This window comes from Carlito syrichta, unplaced genomic scaffold (assembly GCF_000164805.1).
Source record: "Carlito syrichta isolate Samal-C Ts95f unplaced genomic scaffold, Tarsius_syrichta-2.0.1 Scaffold93688, whole genome shotgun sequence".
Taxonomy (NCBI): domain Eukaryota; kingdom Metazoa; phylum Chordata; class Mammalia; order Primates; family Tarsiidae; genus Carlito; species Carlito syrichta.
The window spans coordinates 1005133-1027878 of record NW_007037784.1 but is presented as its reverse complement, the minus strand read 5'-3'; the positions used below and the strand labels follow the sequence as shown (position 1 = coordinate 1027878).

At 45.1% G+C, this 22746-nt stretch overlaps 1 protein-coding gene across 1 annotated transcript in view; it reads left to right on the top strand.

Annotated features, from left to right (window-relative positions):
- The window catches only part of DOCK2 (dedicator of cytokinesis 2), a 105451-nt gene that overhangs the window by 21758 nt on the left and 60947 nt on the right, over window positions 1–22746 (top strand). The window contains exons 4-6 of the mRNA XM_008061153.1: window positions 4360–4460; window positions 4553–4611; window positions 17221–17369. Coding sequence (XP_008059344.1) covers window positions 4360–4460; window positions 4553–4611; window positions 17221–17369 — 309 coding nt within the window. The remainder of the gene's footprint in view (window positions 1–4359; window positions 4461–4552; window positions 4612–17220; window positions 17370–22746) is intronic.

The window sequence follows — 22746 nt, the reverse complement described above, 5'->3', positions numbered from 1 at the left end:
ACCAGGAAGCTTATAGCAGAATATAAAAATCTTGTAGAAAAAAAAGCTAGGACCTTTGGAAGAATATCTCTGATACTCTGGTGATCAACAAATAAATATTTTCTGGAGCCAAGCTGTATTCAATCCATCGTGCTGAGTATGGCTTTGGGTTACAAATCAGTGGAAGATGGGACCCTTGGTCCTCATGGCACTTACAATTGGGGAAGACAAGACATATAAATACCCCATTGGCAGCGCCACATCAATACCACCCTTCCATTTGATAAGCACATGGAGTGTGCCAAGGTCATGATGGATGCCTCATGCTTGTATTATCTCATCCAGCGTTTATAAGATTCCTTTTTGGTGGGTATCATTAGTTTTGCTATTTTACAAGTGAGGAAAATAGAGGTTCAGAAAGGTCAAGTAACTACCAAAGGCAATCCAGCTAGTCAGAGATAGAAGTGGTTTTCATGCTGTGATCTGCAAGACACTGACAGGTATGTTCTTGACCTGGACAATGCTGTCATGGGAAGTGAATGGCGCGCAAGGCCAGGTGCAGAACAGTGGACCAAAATCTGTGGTTGCAAAAAAATAAGTGCTCCTCAAATTAGGAAGGGATCAGCCAGATCCACTGTAGTCTGCTTCCTGGGAAGTCTTCATGAAGGAAGTAGGTCTTGCATTGAGCTTTGATGGAAGAACAAGACACAGACACTGTAGGTATGAGGACCACCCTGAGCAAAGCCACAGGGACCAAAATGTTCCTGTGAGCCTCTGTGGAGTAGTAGCTGACCAGCCTACCTAGACAGGCAGTTTGTTGAAGGAGGAACCCCTAAAGTCCATGGAAGTTGTCTAAGGCCTTAAAAGCCAGGTGAATATTTCTGGTCCTGATTCTTTGGGAACAAGAGTCAAGGAAGGTTTGGGGCACAGACATTATGCCTGTCCAGCAGTATCTAGCTGTGGCCAATGCTCATCTGCACAGAGCCACTGACTATGACAACCTTCCTTCAGAGCCTCCTGGGCAGAACTGGGCAGGGCTGTGGGTGAGGTGCTTAGGTGTGTTATTTCTGATCCACTAAGAAGATGAGGTACAGCTATGGCCTCTTAGTCCATAAGATTCTTCCAGGACAAGGGCCGAAAAACAAAAAAATAGGTCTGTTTCCATGAGAATTGAGAACATGTCTACTCAAAATCTCATATAAACATGTTCTTATGGCATCAGTCATAATGGTCAAAAAGTAGAAACATCCCAAATGTCCATTAGCATGGATGTGTCTTCAAAATATTGTACCAAGTGTAAGAAGTCAGACACAAACGGTCACATATTGTATGTCTTTATGTGTATGAAATGTCTGAATAGGCAGATCCACAGAGACAGAAAGGGGATTAGTAGCTTCCAGGAGCTGCTGGGGGTTTGGAAGAGAAGGAGAGAAGGGAGAATGACTGCTAATGGGTAGAGGCTTTCTTTTTGGGATGACAAAATGGTCTAAAATTAGAAAGCAGTGATAGTTGTATTACCTTGTGAATATACTAAAAACCACTGAACTGTACACTTTAAAAAGTGAATGTTATATGTAAATTATATTTCAATTAAAAAAGAAAATCAGGAATCTGGTGCCAGCGAAAATATTTTTTAAGGATTAATTCAGAAAGAGTAAAGGCCAGCATGAAGCTCAACTATATTTGACATATCTTATGTGTTGGGGCATTTCTGGAATTGTTCTCAGAAATAATAGTAATTCAATTTGCTGTGACAGATGTCTGTTTCCTCTTGTACCCCGATTCCTCTTACACAGCCCCTAAAATCAGAGATTCCTCACTTTGAAAATGCTCTTGCAAGCTGGTGAAGCAGGTTCTAGTATTTGTCCCTCCCATTTAGTGCCAACAGACCATGTGTGTGTTTTTCTCTTTCCCTGGCTTGGTGTTTCATGTCCTGGTCTTAAATGTGAGGGGATATGAGCTCCCAGCATGAGCTGACCACAGCAACATGTTTCCAAACACCCTAGAGCAGGAGTCCCCAACTCCTGAGCCACAGAGTGATCCATGGCCTGTTAGGAACTGGGCTGCACAGCAGGAGGTGAATAACGAGTGAGCAAAACTTTCTGTCAGATCAATGGCATCATTAGTTACTCATAGAAGCACAAACCCTCTTGTGAATGGTGCATGTGAGGGCTCTAGGTTGCACACTCTTTATGAGAATCTAATGCCTGATGATCCTCCCAGGCCCACCCCAGTGTGTGGAAAAATTGTCTTTCATGAAGCCAGTTCCTGATACCAAAAAGTTGGGGACTGCTGCCTTAGAGGACCTGCTCCCTCACCAGGCACCTGGGGGAAAGACAGTCTGAGCAGCTGTGGACAGGAGACCTTGACCTGCACTGTGTGTGTGGATAATCAAGGTTGCTATGGAAACAAGGAGGTTTGATGCTAAGTGGTACAGGAAAGCCTTTGGAAGACTTCAAGGAACATGATCTGACTTGTTTAGAAAGATCCTTCTAGTCTGTGTGGAGAGTTGACTTTCTGGGGACCATAAGCCAGGAGGCTGCCTCACTGTACCCCAGGAGTGGCTTGGTCTTTTAGGCCCTGGGAGACAAAGGTCTACCTAAAGAAAAGTGTATTTGCTCAGCCAAAGGTAAGTTGCACGAGGGTAGACATTTCTGGCTGTGTCACACTGTCCTGCTACCACCCTGTGGCAATTCCTGGGCACTTAGAAGAAATATCCGTTAAATGCATCCTCAGCTGGAGATAACCATGGTGTGTTTAGGAACCCCAGACATCAATCCAAAGGTCTGGGTGCAAGTCCAAGCTCTGCTTGTGTATAACAAGCTGAGTGACCTTGGATAAAATACTTAACCTTGCCAAGCCACAGTCTCTTCATCTGAAAAAGAGAATAATAAGAGCTATCAAGTTTTGAGGGATAAAAGGAAGAGGTATGGGAAAGTACTTGTCCCATGGTAAAAATGGAGTGTTTGCTTTGCTTTCTTCTGTAACTGGAACCAAAGCCCACTTGAAAGTCATACTTTGGGCAACAATAATGTGTTCCATGATCAATGGTAGAGTTGTCTTTTCCTGGTCTTGGCCATCTGCAAACTCTGATGATGGCCATCTGCAAACTCTGAGTCAAGGATGAAGGTCTCAATGGCAGAATGATTTCTCTAGCTAATGTTACCCATCCTCTTGCTATATGGTGTTGAGGGGGGCCTGAAGTGGGTGGGCTTTGTTAAGCAAGACTATCTTCCACCTGTTTCCCGCAGGGTCTTGGCATCTCGTAACAATTGCCCTGAGCACTCAAGGCTCTACCATTGGCTTTGGTACCAAAGGAACCACTCGAACAATGAAAAGCATGACAATAAGGCTAATGAGTATTTTTGAACTCTTACTGTGATTCGTGTCCTTTAAACACATGATTTTGTGTCATCTTCACTGTAGCCTGCTGCAGGGGATACCAGAGTCATCCAATTTTGTAGACAGATTCACTGAGGCTCCATAAAATCTTGGTTTGGAGCGACACCTCTCTGGTTCTGAAGGCTGTATATCAATTTCGCCATCCCTGGGGCCAATCTTCCCAGCATTCGCCATGTGCTGACTCCTATACCTACTCTATTTCATGGCAAGCCGATGGAACAGGTTCTAGTATTCATCCCTTCCATTTAGCATCAACAGACCATGTACATGTGAAAATTATGATGAGTCTACATACACTATACCTACAAGGGTGCCAACTCAAATGAGCATCAGAATCACCTGGAGCATTTGTTAGCCTACAGATTTCAAGGCCTCACCCCCAGAGGTTCTGATTCTGTAGATCTGGGCCGGGACCAGAGATTTGCATTTCTAACAAGTTCCCAGGTGATGCTGCTGCTTCTGCTAGGAGTCTGGGGACCATTAAACTAAAGGGAAGGACAAGAGAAAAATATCTTGAGACCAAATGCAGGCTGGTCCTCTGAGCTGTCAGGTGAAAGGACTTCAGAGAGGCTGTGAGCCCTTGAACAACCTTACCCTTCATCCCCCTGTCCTTCAGGTCAGGAGCCAGCTCACCAGGGCAACCAGCTAGGGTGAGCTATTTGTCTTTCAACAGACAAAACAAAGCACAACAACAATGACACACACTAAAAAAAATCCCCAAATCCTCTTCCTTGCCTGTACCCTGCTGTCTGCAAGTGGACGTGGTCAGTGCCTAGAGAAATCCATCCATTGTCCTCGCTTTGGCCAGGATGTTAATTTCAGAGTCGGTGCCAGTTAGAAAATTGCAGTGGGCACAATTAAACTGGTTCTGCCTCTATCTTCTGCCATCTTCATAAATTATTCACACTCGCCAGCGCTGAATATGCCTTCCCACTTCAGACCCTCTCCATAACTGTTCTTCTGCTCTTTCATTTACAGCTGTGGAACAACTATTTTCATCTGGCAGTGGCTTTTATCACTCAGGATTCTCTGCAGCTGGAGCAGTTCTCGCACGCCAAGTACAACAAAATCCTGAATAAGTAGGTTGCATTTTTGGATTTCCTGAAGAGGAGAGGGGTTTCATGAGATGCTCTGAGATGGTGCCTGAAGCAAAGGTTTTTGTTCCTCCCAGGTATGGGGACATGAGGCGGCTAATTGGCTTCTCCATCCGCGATATGTGGTACAAGCTCGGTGAGTCGGCCCACACATCCAGACATACACATCTGCACGCGCTAGCCTCCTGCTTGAAGACCATCTGGTAGAGGGCCACAGGGGTTTCAGCAGTGGGAGCTTGGGATAACAGTTTATCACTGTGTGTGTCCTAGTCCTTAATAAGTGCCTAATTGTGCCTTGAATGAGAGGGGTTGCCCACCCCCATCTCCCACCCCATTCCCCACCTTATAAGCAGCTGTGACTCTACTGCTTGATGCTTCCTGAGAGATTATGAAGTCAAGTGGAATTTATTAGAGAGAGCAGGATTGCTGTGGGAACCCATGTGCTCACCCATCACATTCATGCTTGCTGCTGATTGATGGACCATTCTGCAGCTTGCATCCTGGGTCCTGCTTCTTGTGTGATGTAGTCCACAAAACACCCCCTAACCTCATGGGGGAGAATCGGTTCTCTGAAAGATGAGAGGACCTTTTGAACTGAGCAGTAACCCCAGAAGCTGTGTCTGCCTCAGTGAACCACAGGAATCCTGTCTAATTACCTGAGCGATACCCGCCATGGAGGGAGGGATGGAGCCATGGAGTCATTTACTGAGAGTCTGAGTCAGGCCTGTGCTAAGGAGATCTTATTTAATCTTCACATCACCTCCTGCAAGATGGAAATATTTCCTTCTCCTTTTGTTGATCAAGAAGCTCAGAGAGGGAAGTAACTTGCATGACATCAAACAGCTGGAAATCTCCGAGCATGGTTTTGATTCCACAAGGACAGGGACCATAAACCTTGCCCATGGTCTGACCCCTCCTCCATAAATGTGCTGCAAGGATAGATGGATACATGGATTCATGGATGAATAGATGGATGGGTGGGTGGGTGGATGGATGGATGGATGGATGGATGGATGGATGAATGGATGGAGAGTAATAAGTTGTTGATTTTTGTGCTCCCTCCTTGACTCTCTGATGCAGAATTTCTCTGCCCTGGTTTTGGCTGACTTTTGACCCTGCAATAGAGAAACTTACAGGGACTGTGCTTATCTCTTGGATTTAACCTCCATTCTCTCCCCAGACTTTGCTTCTTGCTTTCCCCAGACCTCTTAGTGCCTGTCAGTCCCCATCATATTTTTCAGATAGCAATTACTTGCCTTTCCAGCAAGTTCTATCCACTGTGGGGGAAGCATGGCACAGTGGGTAGACTCTCATCTGTCTAGATTCTGTGGGTGCTGGTAACATCAGACTCCAGCTAAGAGCATGTGCTGGACAGCAGGGAGGTAGCAGGTTGACACACAAAGTCCAAGGCAGAGGTGAGAGCCCAGCCCAGAACAGACTGCCACATCTCTGCCTTGGGCTTAGCCCTGATATTTACATACTTTGAGGCCTAAAGCAAGGTACTTAACATCACTGAGAAAAGCACCTTCTCCTGGACTGCTCATAAGGGTTGTAAGAGCAAAAATAGGGGAGAGTGAAGCCATGGAAGCCACCACACCCACATCTGAGCTTTAATTCTTATCCTTACCCTCGCCCCATTAGGATGGACTCTGATTTCCCTGTTCTGCCTCCTAAATCCTCAAAGCCAGGCCTGTGTCACTAAGGCCTGAAGGGCAGGGCTCAGGTAAATAATGTGAGAGAGCAAAGGGACTGGGCACATTAAACTCACAGAAACTCCCTAAAGCAGGTGCTGTCAACTATAAACATTTGGGGTCGGATGATTCTTTGTTGTACGGGCAGTCCTGTTGCTTTGTTTTTTTTGTGTGTGTGTGTGAGTTGGAGTCTTACTCTGTCACCCATACTGGAGTGCAGTGGCTGCTCCGGGCCACCGCAGCCTCGACCTGCTGGACTCCGACGATCCTTTCGCCTCAGCCTTCCAAGTAGCTGGAACTACAGGCGCGCGCTACCACGCCCCGCTGATCACCAGGTTGCCCAGGCGGGTCTCAAACCCATGGGCTCAGGCAATCCACTCATCTCAGCCTCCCAAGGCGCGGGATTACAGACTGAGCCACCAAGCCCGGCTCTGTCCTGTTGCTTTGTAAAGTGTTGAGCAGTCTCCCTGGTTGTGACACTGTAAGATGACATTAATACCTTCTTTAGTTGTGACAACCAAAAAAGTCTCTGGACATTGTCAAATGTCTCCTGGAGAGAGTGAGAACCATTTCTGCCCTGTTTTTCTTGTTTTTCTGAGTCTATTTTTTGCTTCTCCACTTTGGTTAATGACTAGGATATAAGGATGTATGTTTCAACTGCCATTGCTTTGCAGTGAGGGAGAGGGAAGATGGTGCAAGGTGGTAGCCGCAGTAGCTGGCACTTGGCCTCAGGGTCAGGAATATGGGGAGGAATAGGGCCTAGGGCAGAGGGAAACAGACATGCACTGCGCACTGCGAAGACAAGAGACAATCGTTGTTCCTCTCCAAACAGTTGCTATCCTATTGAAATGCAAGCCCGATGCTGTCACACCTTCCGGTTTTTCCAGAGGAAGCCGGGTTTTTCAATGCATTTTCCAATGTACAAATACTAATGATCACTAATGGAACGTATACAAAACATCAGATGTGCCCAAGGAAACAGGAGGGTCGGGATTCAGTTCACTTCTTTGCAGTCTTTACTCAAGAACCACAGAGACTGGATCAAGCTGCTGCAGGCTTCCCTCCCACCCCGACACCCCAGGCCTCGCCAGAATTGCAAAATAGTGATCTGTGCTTTGTCTGTCTCCAGTCCTTCCACACATCCTGCTCTTTTCTAAATGTCCTTCATTGCCATTGTTTTGCACACAGACGATTTTATTTAGATATAGATTATGTTTTGGCAGGCATTTCTGCACTCCCAATTATGCTGATGATTGAAAAGATGTTACCAAATATTCCACCTGCTTAGAATCACAGAACATCAGAGCTGGAAGAGCCCTTTAGAGATCATGTGGTACAGCGTTTTTTCAAATATTTATTTTTAGCTGAGGACCAATAAACAAAATCTCATGCTTAATAAGTAAATTGGACAAAAGCAGAGCTATTCTAATTGAAGTGAGTTGGGTGGACTGCTTGGAGCTCCCCAGGTAGACCCCTGAGGGTTTTCTGGGGTGAAATCTGAATAACTGCAGGGGATAATTGGAAGCTGCTGGTCTGGTCCAACCCACTATTTTACTAAGGGGGAAACTGAGGCCCAGAGAGCAGAAAGAGTTTGTACAAGGTCAGGTAATAGATTAGAGGCAGAAACCAGACTAGCACCCTGGCCAGAGTGTTTGCTCTGAAGCATCACAGACTCCTTGCTGTTGGCAAAAACCCATAGGATGAATTAATGCATTTAAGAGAGATGTATCAGGGGGGACTTCCCCAAAGAGCAGAATTATCTTTTGGAGGGCAGGCCCCTATAGTACAGGTTTCTTCCACTGAGTTAGTGTTCTAGGAACCCATCAGCATCAGTGTACCAGCTAGCATTGTTGTGAGAGGCTGAATTGTGGAAGGAATGTCCTGAGTTATGGCAGACAGGTGACTGGTTCTTCAACCATGACAATGCACCTGCCCACACCATGCTGAGTATTCAGCAGTTTTTGACCAAAAACAACATGACCCCCCCATGCCCCACCCCTATTCACCCATTCTCACCCCGAGTGACTTTTTTTTGTTTCCTGGGATGAAAACAGTTTTGTTTTTTTTGTTTTTTTTTTTTAAAAAAGCAGAATTTAGTGAGAGGACAGAAAAACTCCCATAGTGGGAGGGGACCCAAGGGGTTTGCCCAAAAACAGTTCTTCAAGGGAAATGTTTTGCTGATGTGGAAGAGGTGAAACAAAAAAACAGCAGAAGCACTAAAAGGCATCAAATTTGATGAGTTCAAAAACAGTTTTGAGCAGTGGAGAAAGCATCTTGATAGGTGTATTGTATCAAACAGAGAGTACTTTGAAGATGGCTGAAGTTTACGCATGTAAGAGTAAATACACAACTGGGCTCGGTGGCTCAGCCTGTAATCCCAGCACTTTGGGAGGCCGAGACGAGTGAATTGCCTGAGCCCACGGGTTTGAGACCAGACCAGGCAACTTGGCAAGACCTTGTCTCTACAATAAATCAAAAATTACTTGGGTGTGGTAGCGCGTCTGTAGTTTCGGCTACTTGGAATGCTGAGGCGGAAGGATTGCCAGAGCCTAGCAGGTTGACGCTTCGGTGGCTGTGAGTGTGCCACTGTCCTCCAACCTGGGTGACAGAGTGAGACTCCAACTAAAAAAAAAAAAAGAGTAAATACACAATTTTTTAATAAATAAATTTGTGTTTTGGGGGGGGTCTCCCTTTATATGTCAGGGTTTGATGTTGGTTGTAAGAAAGAGGCATAGACTGTCACTGCCTTGATCAGAGAAGGTTTTTCTTGGAAAGGCAAGGAGAAGCTGAAGAACCGGGCTATGAAGGGACAGAGTCCAGAGCCCTCGAGGGTCCGGGGAAGGTGGTGAGCCTCTGGCATTGTCTTCAGGATGCTCTACCCCTGCATTGTTCTGCTAAAGATCCAGTCTCCAGAGAACACTATACTATTGGCCTTCCTTGGATGCACTCTTGGTGATTCCCCCAAGGTTACGTTCATCGAGAGAGGTAGAGTTTCCCAAAAGAAAATCCTGGAAGGAGGAGGTATGGATAGAGATTGGACAAAAGCCACAGATGTCCACAGAAAACAAGATGGAAAGGATGCTTTGCAAAGACAGCGCCCCTCACTTCTTGGCCTGCTCCTGAGGAAGAGGAAAGTGTGTCAGCCTGAAGTAGTTTTCTGGCTACACCAGCCTTCCACTTATGGGTTACATGGCTGCTTTCTTCTTGCCTGTGTCTGTCAAGGATAAAAGAGCAGAAAGCAAAGGCAGAGGGAATGGGTGATTCCCCCATTCCCACTCTGCCCTGTACTCTATGAAATGATGGCATTAGCAAGCTTCCTTCTAGTACGCTAATGAGATTAGCTTGATAATCCAAACCAGAACTAGACACTATACATTAGGGGCCAGTGTCGTGAGACCACTACATTGACTAATGATAGGTCTTAATGTGCAATTAATGGAATATCCAAGGCAGAGAAAGTCTTAGAAACTATCTGTAGCAGACTCTGGTGACTGCCCATGCAATAGTTATGTTCCTCTTCTTCCTTGCTAACTGAATCCTGATTTTTTTTTTTTTTTAAGGATTGCAATTTGCTCAGTTAACAATGTCTTATAGCAGGTAATGGCCATGTGACCCAGGTCTGTCCATGAAAATCAGCAGAAACTGACTATTTGGATCAGGAAAATATTCTTTTTCCTAATAAAAAAAGAGGCAGGGAAGGACCAGATTAAATTAATACAACACTGTTTTTGCCCATAGCCCCATTCCCTCTTGCTTTCTGGAAAAGGACAAGATGCTTGGAGGGGCAGTAGCCATTTTAAAACCCTAAGGACAAAAGTCACATTCTGACATAGAGGGGCAGCTCTGGACTGAACATCTTGTGACTTCTTATTAAGGATGAAAATTAAAGCTTCAAGTTAACCATGACAGTCAGATTTCTGTGACATCTCTAACTGATACATGATCTGTGTGATAGGTAAGGTTGCCAAGTGAGGCCCAGAGCAGCACAAGGACATTCTCAAGGTCAACAACAAATCAGTGTCTTGAGATGTTGCTAAAAGAAGCTGTCTTGATCCCAAATTCAATGTTCTTACAAATATTTTTTTTCAGAATATGCAATTTTTTCAGAATATGAAATAGCCAACGAACTATATTTTTCAAAGACTACCAATAATGAGTAAATCATAATGCATGTTAGTTTTTTAAATTTTGTTTTAATGCCAGAAGCAATCAGGGCATCATCATCATGATCATCAGTGTCATCACCTTCTTCTCATCAAGAACAACTTGAGCAACCCTGTGATTAGAAGATAGCTAATTGCAAAGCTATAATCTCAGGCCTGAAGATTATTTAACATCCTTCAGGGGAAAGTCTAGACAAATGTGGTCTGTGTGTGCGTGTGCATGTGCGTGGTTTTGGGAGAAGAGGTATGGGTAGGGAGGTCTTCACGGGGAGAAGGACAACGTATTGTTGAGGACCCGGCCACTAAAGGGTTAATGCCATTTGTGTTTTGGGATCCTGGGGCTATGCCAAACAGAATATACTCTTCTCAATAGTGTAGCCTCATAACATTTGATTTCTTCTTGGTGTGAAGCAATGCAAATCTTGCTAAAATAGCTTTGCAGGTCACCCTCCCACAATCACTTGGGTTAACACTGGGCTGCTTGCTAACAGTCATCACGAGAAAGGAAGACACGTGTCAGCGGCTGGCATCTTGGCCTCACCTGTGGCGAAGTCGCTCCTGGCAGAACTGTGATAGCAACTGGGCCCTTACTGTTTACACATCGACAGGGTGCCCAGCTCGGTGCCAAGCTTCAGGACATGGTGGGAGGGATGGGGAAGCATAAGGCAGGGTCCATGCCCTACTGTCAGGCTGGGAAAGGCAGCAGTATGGGTGTTTAAAGTGAAACGTGGGTGGAGACTCAGGAGTTTGGGCAAAATGAGGCCTATAAGGACAATTCTGTTTGGGGAAAGGACTTCTGAAGTGGGCACCAAAGTTGGACCATGTCAGGACTGAAGGAAGGACAAGGAATGGGTAGGAACACCAGGAAAGCAAATCGCTAAAGCTAGCACGGCTTCTTAGAGTTGGGGAGAAGGTGCTGGGTATTAATAGGAAATGGGCTTGGAGAGGTCAGCTGTGCATTCATTCATCTGTTCATTCATTTAACCAGTGATATCGAGCTCTGTGGTCGGTCCCCCCCATGTCCCGCTTCCAAGAACCTGTGGAATATGTTACCTAACATGGCAAAGAAGACTTTTCGAGTGTGATTAAGTTAAGGCTCTTGAAGATGGTAAGAGGATCTTGGACTTTCCAGGTGGGCGCAATGCAGTTATGGAGTCTTCCTAAGTGAAAAACAAAAGCAGGAGAATTGGAGTCAGAGAGAGCTTTGAAGGAGCCGTGTTGCTGGCTTTGAAGATGGGGGATGGGGCCATGAGCCAAGACACACAGGGAGCCTCTAGAAGCTGGAAAAGGCAAGGAAATAGATTCTTCCTCAGACCCTCCAGAAGGAACCCAGTCCTGCACACACCTTGACTTTAGCCCAGTGAAACCCTTTTTAATCTTCCTACCTCCAGAATTTTAAGAGAACAGATTCATGTTGTTTTAAGTCACTAAGTGTATTGTGATTTATAACAACAACCATAGGAAACTAACACATGCACCCTCTAAATGCCAGGCATTATTGCCAGTACCAGGGGTTAAAACCAAAATTATGTTAAAGTATAACCCCTGACCTCATGGGCTGGTGACCATTGCACTGGATAGTTACATACCAGTTGCAGAGTTATTTAATTGTTGTAGTAAGTGGCAAATAGCCCTAGAGAAGAAACTTGGAGTACCCCAAGAATCTGTGATGGACTCCTGCCTAGTGTGTGAGCCAATGATGGCCTCCATGAGAAAGAGCCAAAAGCCCAGAGCTCCAAGCAGTGCTGTCCTATAGAAATAGAATGTGAGTCACCTATTTAATTTTAAATGCTCTAGTGTTTGTTAAAGTTTAAAAGTAACAGTGGAATTAATTTTAACAATATATTTTATTTAATCCCATATTCCAAAGCATTATACCAACATGTAATCAACACAAAATGTTACTGAGAATTTTTTTAGTCTTTTTTTTGGAACTCATTCTTTGACATCTGGTAGATTTTTTTTTTACACTTAGAGCACATTTCAATTTGGACTAGTCACATTTCAAGTGCTCAAAAGACACATGTGGCTAGTAGCTTCCATATAAAATAGCATAGCTTTAGAGAACGAGGAAGGATTAACTAGCAGGGGCGTGGGTGGGGTAGGATTCTCAGTGGGAACAGGATCCAGGAGAGGGAGGGAAGGCTCGAGGCAGAGGAGGGCACATGTGAAGGCCCAAGGAGAAGGCACAGGGTGCACCAGGGGAGCGGGAGGATGGGCAAGTGGGTGGCTTGAGATGGAGTAGAGATGGGGCACAGGACCACACAGACCTACAAACTTGATCCCAAGAGCAATAGAAGCCATGTACCAAAAAGCTGTGAATCAACATGATGACACTGGGGGCTTTTCAGACATCTTTGAGGACGGATGATTAAATATTTCAGTGGGATAGAGAGAAGGTTGGAGGGTTATGAACATCAACCATGATGGAGAAGGTAAATCCACTCTGACTCTTCTCCCAGTTCAGCTGTTTACCCCAAAGGTGAACAAATAAAATGACCAGCCTGAAAATTTCCATGAAAAGCTCCAGGGAGCTTCATGAGGCTGGGCCTTATCCTTTTGTATTGATCCAAAACCGGCATAAGGCTGAACCTAAAGTACTCATCATCATCATCATCATCATCATCATCATCATCACCACTTCTGAGCTTTTTGTATGTTCCAGACACTGCAAAGCCCTCTGTGTACATGAACTCTTCCAAGCTTCTCAACAATTCTACCAGGTAGATATTATGATTGTCTTCATTTTACAAATGAGATTGTAGAGGCTCAGGGAAGGTAAGTGACAAGCACAATGCCACCCAGCCATGGAGTGGCAGTGGAGGGCCTGTCCCAGGTTGTCAGACTCAGAGACTCTGCAGGGCCTGGAGGGAATCTGGTGCCAGGCGCATCCTGAATATTGAGGGGAGAATTGGTTGCCTGTCTCAGCGTATTGCCACTAGGGAGCTTTCAAAGCCCGAGACAGAGGAGCAGGGAGATCTATGTTCTTCCCCTCTTGAACTGAATGAGTGATTTTTTATTATTATTATTATCAGTGCAGCTTTGTTTCAGAGTCCCCAGGAGCCTTGCTGGACCCTGAAGTCTAAGGAATTCTAACTTGTCCTCATCCTTGCTCATGTAAGGGTCTGTACCAACCTTTAGAGAGCCATGTACTATCAGTCAGAGCATTCCTCTGTCCCATGTCAGCCTCAAAAGACCAGCGCAAGCCCAACTCCATTCTCAGCCAGATTCACAAAGGCTAGCCTCCTGGCCTCCCTCCCTCCCCTCCCTCCTTTCCTTCCTTTCCTTTTTTTCTTTCATGGTAATCTTCTTAATCCTCTGTCTTTCGCATTCCATCTTACAGTCCACTCCTGAGAGGCCTGATGCATGAGGTCATTATACAGATGAGACACTGAGGCCAGAGAACACCCAGGACTCCTATCTACCCACACACCTAAGCTCCTTTCTGCCCTCTCATGACTGCCAGATCCCTTCCCAAACCCTGTGCCTTTTGGCATTTGGATCTATCGTGCTGGCTTATGGCACTTTAAGAGCCTTTTCTAATTGGTTTTGCAGTGAGATCCAGCTTCAATTATATGAAAAATCCCTCTTACTAACTCCCTTCCTTGCCTTTTCTAGAATACAACAGCAGGTATGTCTCTTACATGAAGACTTGTTTTTAATGAGTTTATATTCAACTAGCCACAGATATGTTCTGTATGCATGTATGTATCATCTACGTAGATAAAGACATATACCTTTGGATTACTTGAACACAAAATCTAATGTGTTAAAATAGCCATTTGATGTAAATGAATATGATTTCTTTGGAAGCAATGTATGGGCCATTGAGATCACACTGTACAAGGGGTGACCCAAAATAGCCCAGAATTTGTTTATTTAAAAAATTGTGTATCCTTACATTTTTAAACATCAGTCACTTTCAAGATACTCTCCATTTGATGCAATACACTGATTGAGATGCTTTTTACACTGCTCAGAACAGTTTTTGAACTTGTCAATTTTGATGACTTTTAGTGCGTATGACATTTTGTTGTTGCTGTTATTTGTTGTTGTTGTTGTTTGTTTGTTTCATCTCTCCCACATCAGCAAAACGTTTCCCTTGGAGGACTTTTTTCATCTGGGGAAACAAAAACAAGTCACTCGTGGCGAGATTGGATGAACAGGGAGGGGGGGTCACTGGGGTCATGCCCTTTTTGGTCAAAAACTGCTGAACACTCAAGTAGTGTAGGTAGATGGGCTTGTAAATCACCCATCAAGAAATGGGCAAATACATTGAAAGACTCTCCAAAAAAAATTCATTGAAGCCGAACGCAGCCTCTTGCAACAATGCTAGCTGGTACAATGATGCTGATGGGTTCCTAGAACCCTTACCTAACATGGGAAGCCTGTACAAGGGGCCCACCCTCCCAAAGACAATTCCAGCTTTTTTGAAGGTCCCTTCTCATATTTAGAGATCAACATCTCTTTCTCCTTTTCCTTATTCTGTCAAATAGCTCCTCAACTGTCTGCAAAGAATGCAGATCAGAAGTATCTAAGAAATCTCAGGTCTACAGCACGTCTGCCTTTATTTTAAACCATCTTAAGTAGATCCTTATTGTACTACTATTGTATACCCTCCAATATTCTGAAGGCCTTTGTTGCATAAGCAATTTCTTTATTCTGCAGTGGCTTTGCTGACAGTTTCCCATTTACCTTCTACCAATTTTTGCACTCTATTTTGAATTGTAAAACCCCACTGTGGTTTGAGAAAGAGTTGAAGGACGAAATCAGAAACCAAGATTAGCAATTACTATAAACCTGCCAGAAAGTAAGTTGTTGTTGTTTTCTATTTGGGCCAAAGCAAAGACTCAGGGCTTAAGTGTAATCCATGCATCATATAATGAAGCTGATATCCTAGAAATGTGTCTTTATAGTCCACTGAACTCTGTGCCTGAGTTCACCCATTTCATTCTCGCTAACTGAAGGTATTCCTAGGATGATGGCTTTTTTATCTGAATTCAGGGGGAATACTCCAACATTAAGCCTCATTTAGACTGAATGAAAATTCATTTTCTTGCTGCCTTCCTTCCCTGCTCCTTTCCTCAGCTTTAATCGAAAGCAACCGTGTCAGGCCACACGGCAAACCACCTGAGTCTCTACACCCTCACGAGCTCTCTGCCCCAGGGGAGGACCACACATGCTTATCCTGATGATGAAGAAAACAAGGGTGGGCTCTGACGTTTTGGAAAGGAAAGAGGCAGCAGCTGATGAAATACAGAGGGTGCCAGCTTCGAGGACAGGGTTGCTTGAATATGCCTACTCTCACCTCCCAGAAAATCCCTGCTATTCTTAAGTGCTCATTTGTAGTCCCTATCTGTCACTTCTGAAGTGTATTTTCTGAGGAGTCTGCTCTGTTCTGCTCAACAAGAGTGCCCTTCATAGTTCATTTTGACCAAACACCATAACAGTAATGACTAACACCGTAGAAACTATGCCACATGCCAGATATTGACGTAGGCATGTGATTAATAATTCACTTATCCTTCAATTCTTCACAACAAGCCTATGAGATTACTATTATTAGTCCATGTTATAGGTGAGGCCACTGAGGCCCCAAGGGGTGAGACAAACTTGCTCAATGTTACACAGCTAGCTGATAGTGGAGTCACTACAAATTCAGGCAATCTAGCTCCAGATTCAGTGCCCCAAACTACTGGACAACACTGCCCTGCCACAAGGCATGAATTCTTCTTTCTAAAAACATGCAGACATATTTCTACATGATCTTCTTAGCAGCTGGGTATTGCGGTTGCATTTTTATGAGACACATATCCAAGTCTCCCAGCCAGGTAGAGTAGGAGCTAGACAAATATATTTCATCATTCCACAGCTATTTACTGAGCATTTAGTATGTTCTGTGCTCAGTGCTACAGATACAATGATAAGACCGGACATGGTCTCTCTTCTCACGAAGCTCTTGATGGGGGAGGCAGACATTAATCAAATAATTCCACAAATAAGGGCATCATTTCAATATTGGGTGAGGAGGCAGAGCACAAGAAACCAGTGCAGATATCTGATCTAGCTGGGGGTGGGGTGGGGATGCACAGGTAGGTGGCTTTGCTCCCAGAGTAAAGAGTGTTGGAGCTGAGATAGGAATGATGAGGGGACACATCCAGGGGAACCCACATGGACAATGGGGAGGGTGGGGAGCTGGCAGGAAAAAGTATTCCTGACAAAAGAACGAGTAGCAGTGTGTGGTCTCCTTGTAGTGGGAAGCCAGGTAAAATTGTGATATCTGAGCCAGACCAGAGAGGCCAGAATGCCAGGAGCCAGGGGAGGAGGACCAGAGGAGCACCTTAAAATGAGGCAGAAGAGAAAAGAATTTGTGGATCGTGTGATCCTCCAGCAATGTTTTAAATCTCACTGTTCCAACTGCCCACACTATTTGAGTAGGTCCTTAGTAGCAAATTTTGCCTTCCTCATTTCCTGAAGCAGTGGGGGGGAGAAAATCACATTTTAAAACATCTCAGAAACATGGCTTATGTTGCAGACAGACATAATTTCAAATGTCCCTGTGGTTTGCCGTCACGAACACACTCAATCATGGTCCTATTTGCAGAGCTGATAATGCAGGTGAAAACCCTTGTAAACAGCAAAGTGCTTTCCACACGCCCGTGTTATTACCCTTAATAATGGGGCTCATTTTGGATGATGCATGTGCCTCTTGCAGGAGTTAATATATGTAAAGTGTTCAAAACGGTGCCTGGCTCACAGCAAACAACTATAGAAGTGTTAACTATTGTTTTTACTATGTTGCCTCCCTTGTTTTTCTTTCCCCAGCTCGGTTTGGAGAGAATCTGGGCATCACCAAACTGTTTTTTACAACCTGTCCCTCTTTTCTTTCAGGCCAGAACAAAATCTTCTTCATCCCGGGCATGGTAGGACCTATATTAGAGATGACACTTATCCCTGAGACTGAGCTCCGTAAAGCCACCATACCAATCTTCTTTGACATGATGCTATGCGAATATCAAAGAAGTGGGGATTTCAAAAAGGTAAAAAATGAGGCCGGAAACTCAACCAGCATCCTGACCCCCAGCCCATGTCCCCATAATGATAGCCTCGTTCCTTCTGCCTGCACTTCAGTCAGAGGCTCAGCGGTAGGACAGGGGACACATAACCACATGCCCGGAATAAGCCGGATGATCAGATTTGGTCAGTCTTCTATCACACTTTTCTATCCAAGAACAAGATTAAAATGCACTTTCTTGCTGCGCATTTGCTTCATCCTTTCTGAGAGTCTAAGAACCCAACTTCTCTACCTGATGGTTCCCTAAAGTGTGCCCCAAGGGCCTACCCTTCCAAGCCACCCCACTCTGTACCCGCTTTGGGCTAGCATATTGTCTTCTGGGCAAACTTCAAAGAGCTACATTATCTGGAAAAGCCAACTCTTCCAGGAATCATCCTTGGCCATGCATCAGATTTGACAGCAAAGGGAGTTAGGGGTGCATCACTAAGGGGGGACCTGTGTGTGGTCAGAGCCTCTGCAAAATACAAGGATCATCATCTTCATTGAATATTTGGTGAGATTTGAAGCACAAGGACCATTTCCTGGGCCCAGTCCCATTAGAAGCACCCATTTCCACCACAGACTCCTGGCCCTACTCAGGAATTTCACCCAGTTTGGAAAGGTTGGTCTTTAAGTCCTGTTGAGGCTGCCTGAGCAATGCATTCCCTTGGACCTCGCCACGTCTTCTCTGCCTGCCTCCTCACCTAGTTTTACGTCTAAGCAGACTCCTCCCCACTCTTCTCCTCCCAAGTGTTTCTCATTCTGCACCATATCCTGCGACCTAAGAATTTTCCATGAAACAGGTACTTAAAAGGCAATAGATTCCAAACTGCCTTTTTAAAAGATCCTCAGGAATATTTTCCTTCCTTGCTCATGAATTCTCTAATCCCCACCCAGTAGAGTCCAAACCCTCCTGGCAGCATTCAAGGTCCTCCCTGCTCTGACCTTTTGCAGAACTTTTCAGTCCCCCCCTCTTGCTTTCCCCCCACCTCACCTGCAGCTCACCTGGATAGTATTGCCTATCTGTCTTGATGGGTGTCCTCCTTTATGCATATTTTACTTCCTGCTACCTCTCTGCACAGTTGCAACCCTGCCTACCAACACCATCTAAACTCCTACTGATCCTGCAAAGCCCATCCCAAGTGCCATGTCACTTCAGAGGTCTTTGCTCCCCGCTCTATGTCATTTTATCTGTCTAGGACATGACTGTTAATATGCTGTCTTGCTTTATACCATTTCTGTGCATCTTTCATCTTCCTCATCCTCAACTAATAATAATGAAACAATGATGATGATGATGACGACAATGATTGGCTTTAACTTGGTGTTTACTCAGTATCAAGCACTATGACAGCTAATTTGCACATATTAGTTCATGCAGTCTTTTTTATTATGACTCTGTGGAGTAGGTGGCATGATCACCCCCATTTCAAAGATGAAGAAAACTGAGACTTAGAGAACTGAAATCACCTGCCCCAAGTCACACATCAAGCATGTGGCAGAACAGAGGCTGTGACACACAGGTCACTTCAATTCTCAAATCCCTGCTGTAACCACCACTCTCCAGTCCCCAGTATCTCACAGTAATGTGGACAGATACGAGACTGAGTAATGCCCACTATAGTGCTTTCTCAAAATATGTCCCGTGGAGCACTAATCCTACAAGACGCTCCAGGAAAAAGGACTGGGGGTTAAATACCTTTGTAAGTCACTGCATATGGTGACCCTCTTGGAGAGTCTAGTGCACATCCACATAGTCAAGGCACTGAGACCTTCTGCAGCAAACAGACCAACTTTATTTCTCAAATTTATTTGTGCAAGAAACATCTATCGGATCCACCATTCTACCAGTCCTATTTGGGATAAGGTCGTTCTGAAAGGAATAAGAGCCTAGTTTAAGAGCGGTGATGATACTACTTTGAGAAAGTGCTTTCCCTCTCAGGGATGTAGAAGACTCTAGAAAGGCCACTGACCAGCTGCCTCTTTGCAAGGAGCCTAGAAAGAAATCAGACTGAGGAGTCCAGGTGGAAAAAGAGATAATATTGGGGAAGTTAGGATTGGGGCTGCCGGTGGAGGGTGAAAGCCTGGATTGAGTATTTGAAGGCAGTTGGAAATTGGCTGCCTTTTAAGCACCAATTTGGGGGTGGTCTCTGTGCAGCTTGGGACCATGGGATGGGCACCCAACATGATATGAAGGGCACTTACCCTCAGACCCACTTCTGAGACAGCCTGGTGCCTTAGAAGAGTTCCCAGGAACAGGTGTGCAAAGAAATCACCTAAAGTACCTGATGATAGGCAAATGCCCGAAAGAAACAAGACCTGGCTCTTGCCTGGATTGTGACCTGACACATGTGCTTGGCAGGCTCCTGTCCTCAGAGGCTTGACTCTGATGGGATTTTCCTTCCCCAAAGGGTTCCTGTACCAAGGCTTCTCCGAGACAAGCACCCACCTGTTTTCCATGCACGGGGTCACTCCTTGGGCTCCTAACTCCCACAAACGTTCATTTTAAGCATGTTTCCCCATCCCTTCTCCTAGTTGGTCACTCATCAAAAGAGACAGGCCCATTAGACTGACTAACAGGGCAGATGCCCATGTGAAAACCAGCCAGTGTGCTTGGTGGGGCTCAGCTGGGAGATAAGCAGGCGTGAATTTTGGTTCGGGATAAGCAGACTTAGAAGATATCCCCAGGAAAGGGAAAATGACCAGGCCCTGCAGGGCCCCCAACAGCCCTAGTGGCCAGAACCAGAATGAACCCCCAAACTAGGGTCTGGAATTCAGGAGAGCTTATGTGCAAACTGGCGTTAGTGCATAATTCCAGAATAATCAGATAAGAACCAGGTGCCCAGAAGAAGACACAGTTCCCTTTCTAAAATGCATGTTTCTTAGATGAAATAGTAGAACCTCAGCCTCCCGAGTCACTGGTATAAGCACGAGTCACTGCACCTGGCTCTAGGGCTTAAGATTCATAGTGGGTCTCTATAGAATCTGACTTCTGCCAAATTAACTTGTGGATACTCCTTAACAAATAGCCACCTCGCTGGGTTAGGTAAGGAGTCAATGATGTAATAGTAGTTTTGTAGCTGTGAATGAAAATGGAGTTAATTTGCAGTAGCCAGAGATGTATCCTAAGCCCTGCATAGTGATAGTGTTGGGGGAAGGCCTGTTGGTAATGAGATAGAGCATGTATGTGGGACAGGCTACTTGTGTGGGACCTTGGGCCTACCCAAGCTCAAGTTCATGTATCCTTTAAAATGCAAGACAAAGGTCCTATTTTGACTCAAACTTCTCATTTGTAAAATGGGGAGGACGATACCCTTCTCCCTTGGCAGTTGTAAAGATCAAATGAGATTATGATGTGTATGATGATGACAATGACAATATCATGATGATCATTGCTACCAATTACTTAGCACTTACTATGGGCCAAGTGCCATGCTTGACCTTTTAAATATGTTTTCCCTCTAACTTCTTACAGCCCTACTGTGGAAAACAGATGCTGTTTTAGATCTCCATTTAATAGATGGGCAAACGGAGCCTCAGAAAGCTTTATTAACTTGCCCGAGGTCATGCAGCAGGGGAAAATAGTCAAATAAAGACTCTATTCAAGGGCAAGGCCTGTGTCACAGCCCCTCCCGAGCACAGCACGAACCCTGCACTGTGCCTGACTGTGACCTTAACCCTCCAGGCCACCCCAAGGACACAGGCAAGACGTGGCATCATCCAACTCTGCATGCTCTCTGGCACCCTGTAATTTCTCTCCCGGCAAGCTCTTTTGTGACCCTGAGACAAGTGTTTATTTACTCCCTCCACATCTCTGCTTCAAAGAAAAGTTCATCTCACCAGGAGTAATAGTACCAGCATCTCCCAGCGAGCCACTCAGACGAGCAGGAGGGCTGGTGTTCTCCCCAAGAGCCGCTTTCCAGTAACACTCAGCAGTAATAATGATAACACTAGCTGTAGTCACAAGTCAAGCAAGCACAGGGCGCCTGAGATCTCATGCACTTTGCTGATGCTTTGCATGGTAAATCTCTGCTCCTCGTAACCACTCCATGCTGTAGGTACTACTGTTATGCCCATTATATTGATAAGGGGTCGACAAACTCTCGCCTGCAGGCCAAACCAGTCCTGCCACTTGCTTTGTAAATAAAGTTTTATTGGAGTACACCCATGCCAGTTTGTTTATGTGTCATTATAGCTGTTTTAGTGATACAACAGCAGAGTTGAGTAGCTGCAACAGAGACCATCTGGCTTTGCAAAGCCTAAATTATTTATTCTCTGGCCCTTTACAGAAAAGGTTTGCTGGCCCCTAATATAAATAATGAAATGAGAATCAGAAAGATCTACCAGCTTTCCCAGGATAGAGAAGGGATTTAAAGCCAGATAGCCTAATAGGGAGACCTATTTGTGTAGTCCCTCAACTGTATTTTTCCTGCCCTAAGCTGGGCACAGAAGACATCTCTAAGCCTGATAGCCCCAGCCCCCAACAGTGGACAGCTCTTAACATTAACAAATGCTTGACAGGATGCACTATATAAGGGGTATGATTCATTTGCAGACTGGCAACCCAGACTCTCGCCAGATTGGCTGGCATTTAGGTATGGGCTCTTAATTTCCTTCCTTTCTTCATCTGAGACTTTAGACAGGTCACTTAAATCCTCTGAGCCTCCACTTTGTCATCTGCAATAATATCTGATATTTACTGAAGGTTGTACCAAGCAAGGGCTGGCTACTTCTGCGTGCTCCTTCCTCCCTTCCTTCCCCCGTTATTCCTTCCTTCCTTGAAGATGCAGTGCTCTGTCACATACCTCTGTATCTTTGCACATGCTGTGTCCTCTGTTTGGAATGCCTTTTCCCTTTTGACCTTCCTGCAAAATTTCTATTTAACCTTTGGGAACAAGCTCAAATGATAGGGGCTGTGAGATGACTTCCCTGGCTCTCCTTCCTCTCTCTGTTTCTCTCTCTGTTTCTCTCTCTCTGTGTGTGTGTGTGTGTGTGTGTGTGTGTGTGTGTGTGTGTGTGTGTGTTTGTGTCTGTCTCTGTCTGCCTCTCTATCTCTGCCTCTCTGACTGTGTGTGTGTGTCTCTCTCTCTCTCTCTGTCTCTGTCTTTCTCTTTCTCTATCTGTCTGCTTCTCTCTCTCTCCCTCTCCCCGCCCCCCCAGCACTTATCACTTGCTGTTCTCCACTCTCTGGACACACCTAAAACACAGACATAGTATCCTGACCCATTTTGCATTCCTAGATCCCAGCACTGAATCTGGGAGAGAATAGATGCTCCCTAAAGCTTTGGTTGAAACCCTGGATTGATTCATTTCAACATTCAGCCCTCTAATGTTACCATTGCTTTTCATCTCCCCCTTCTTCA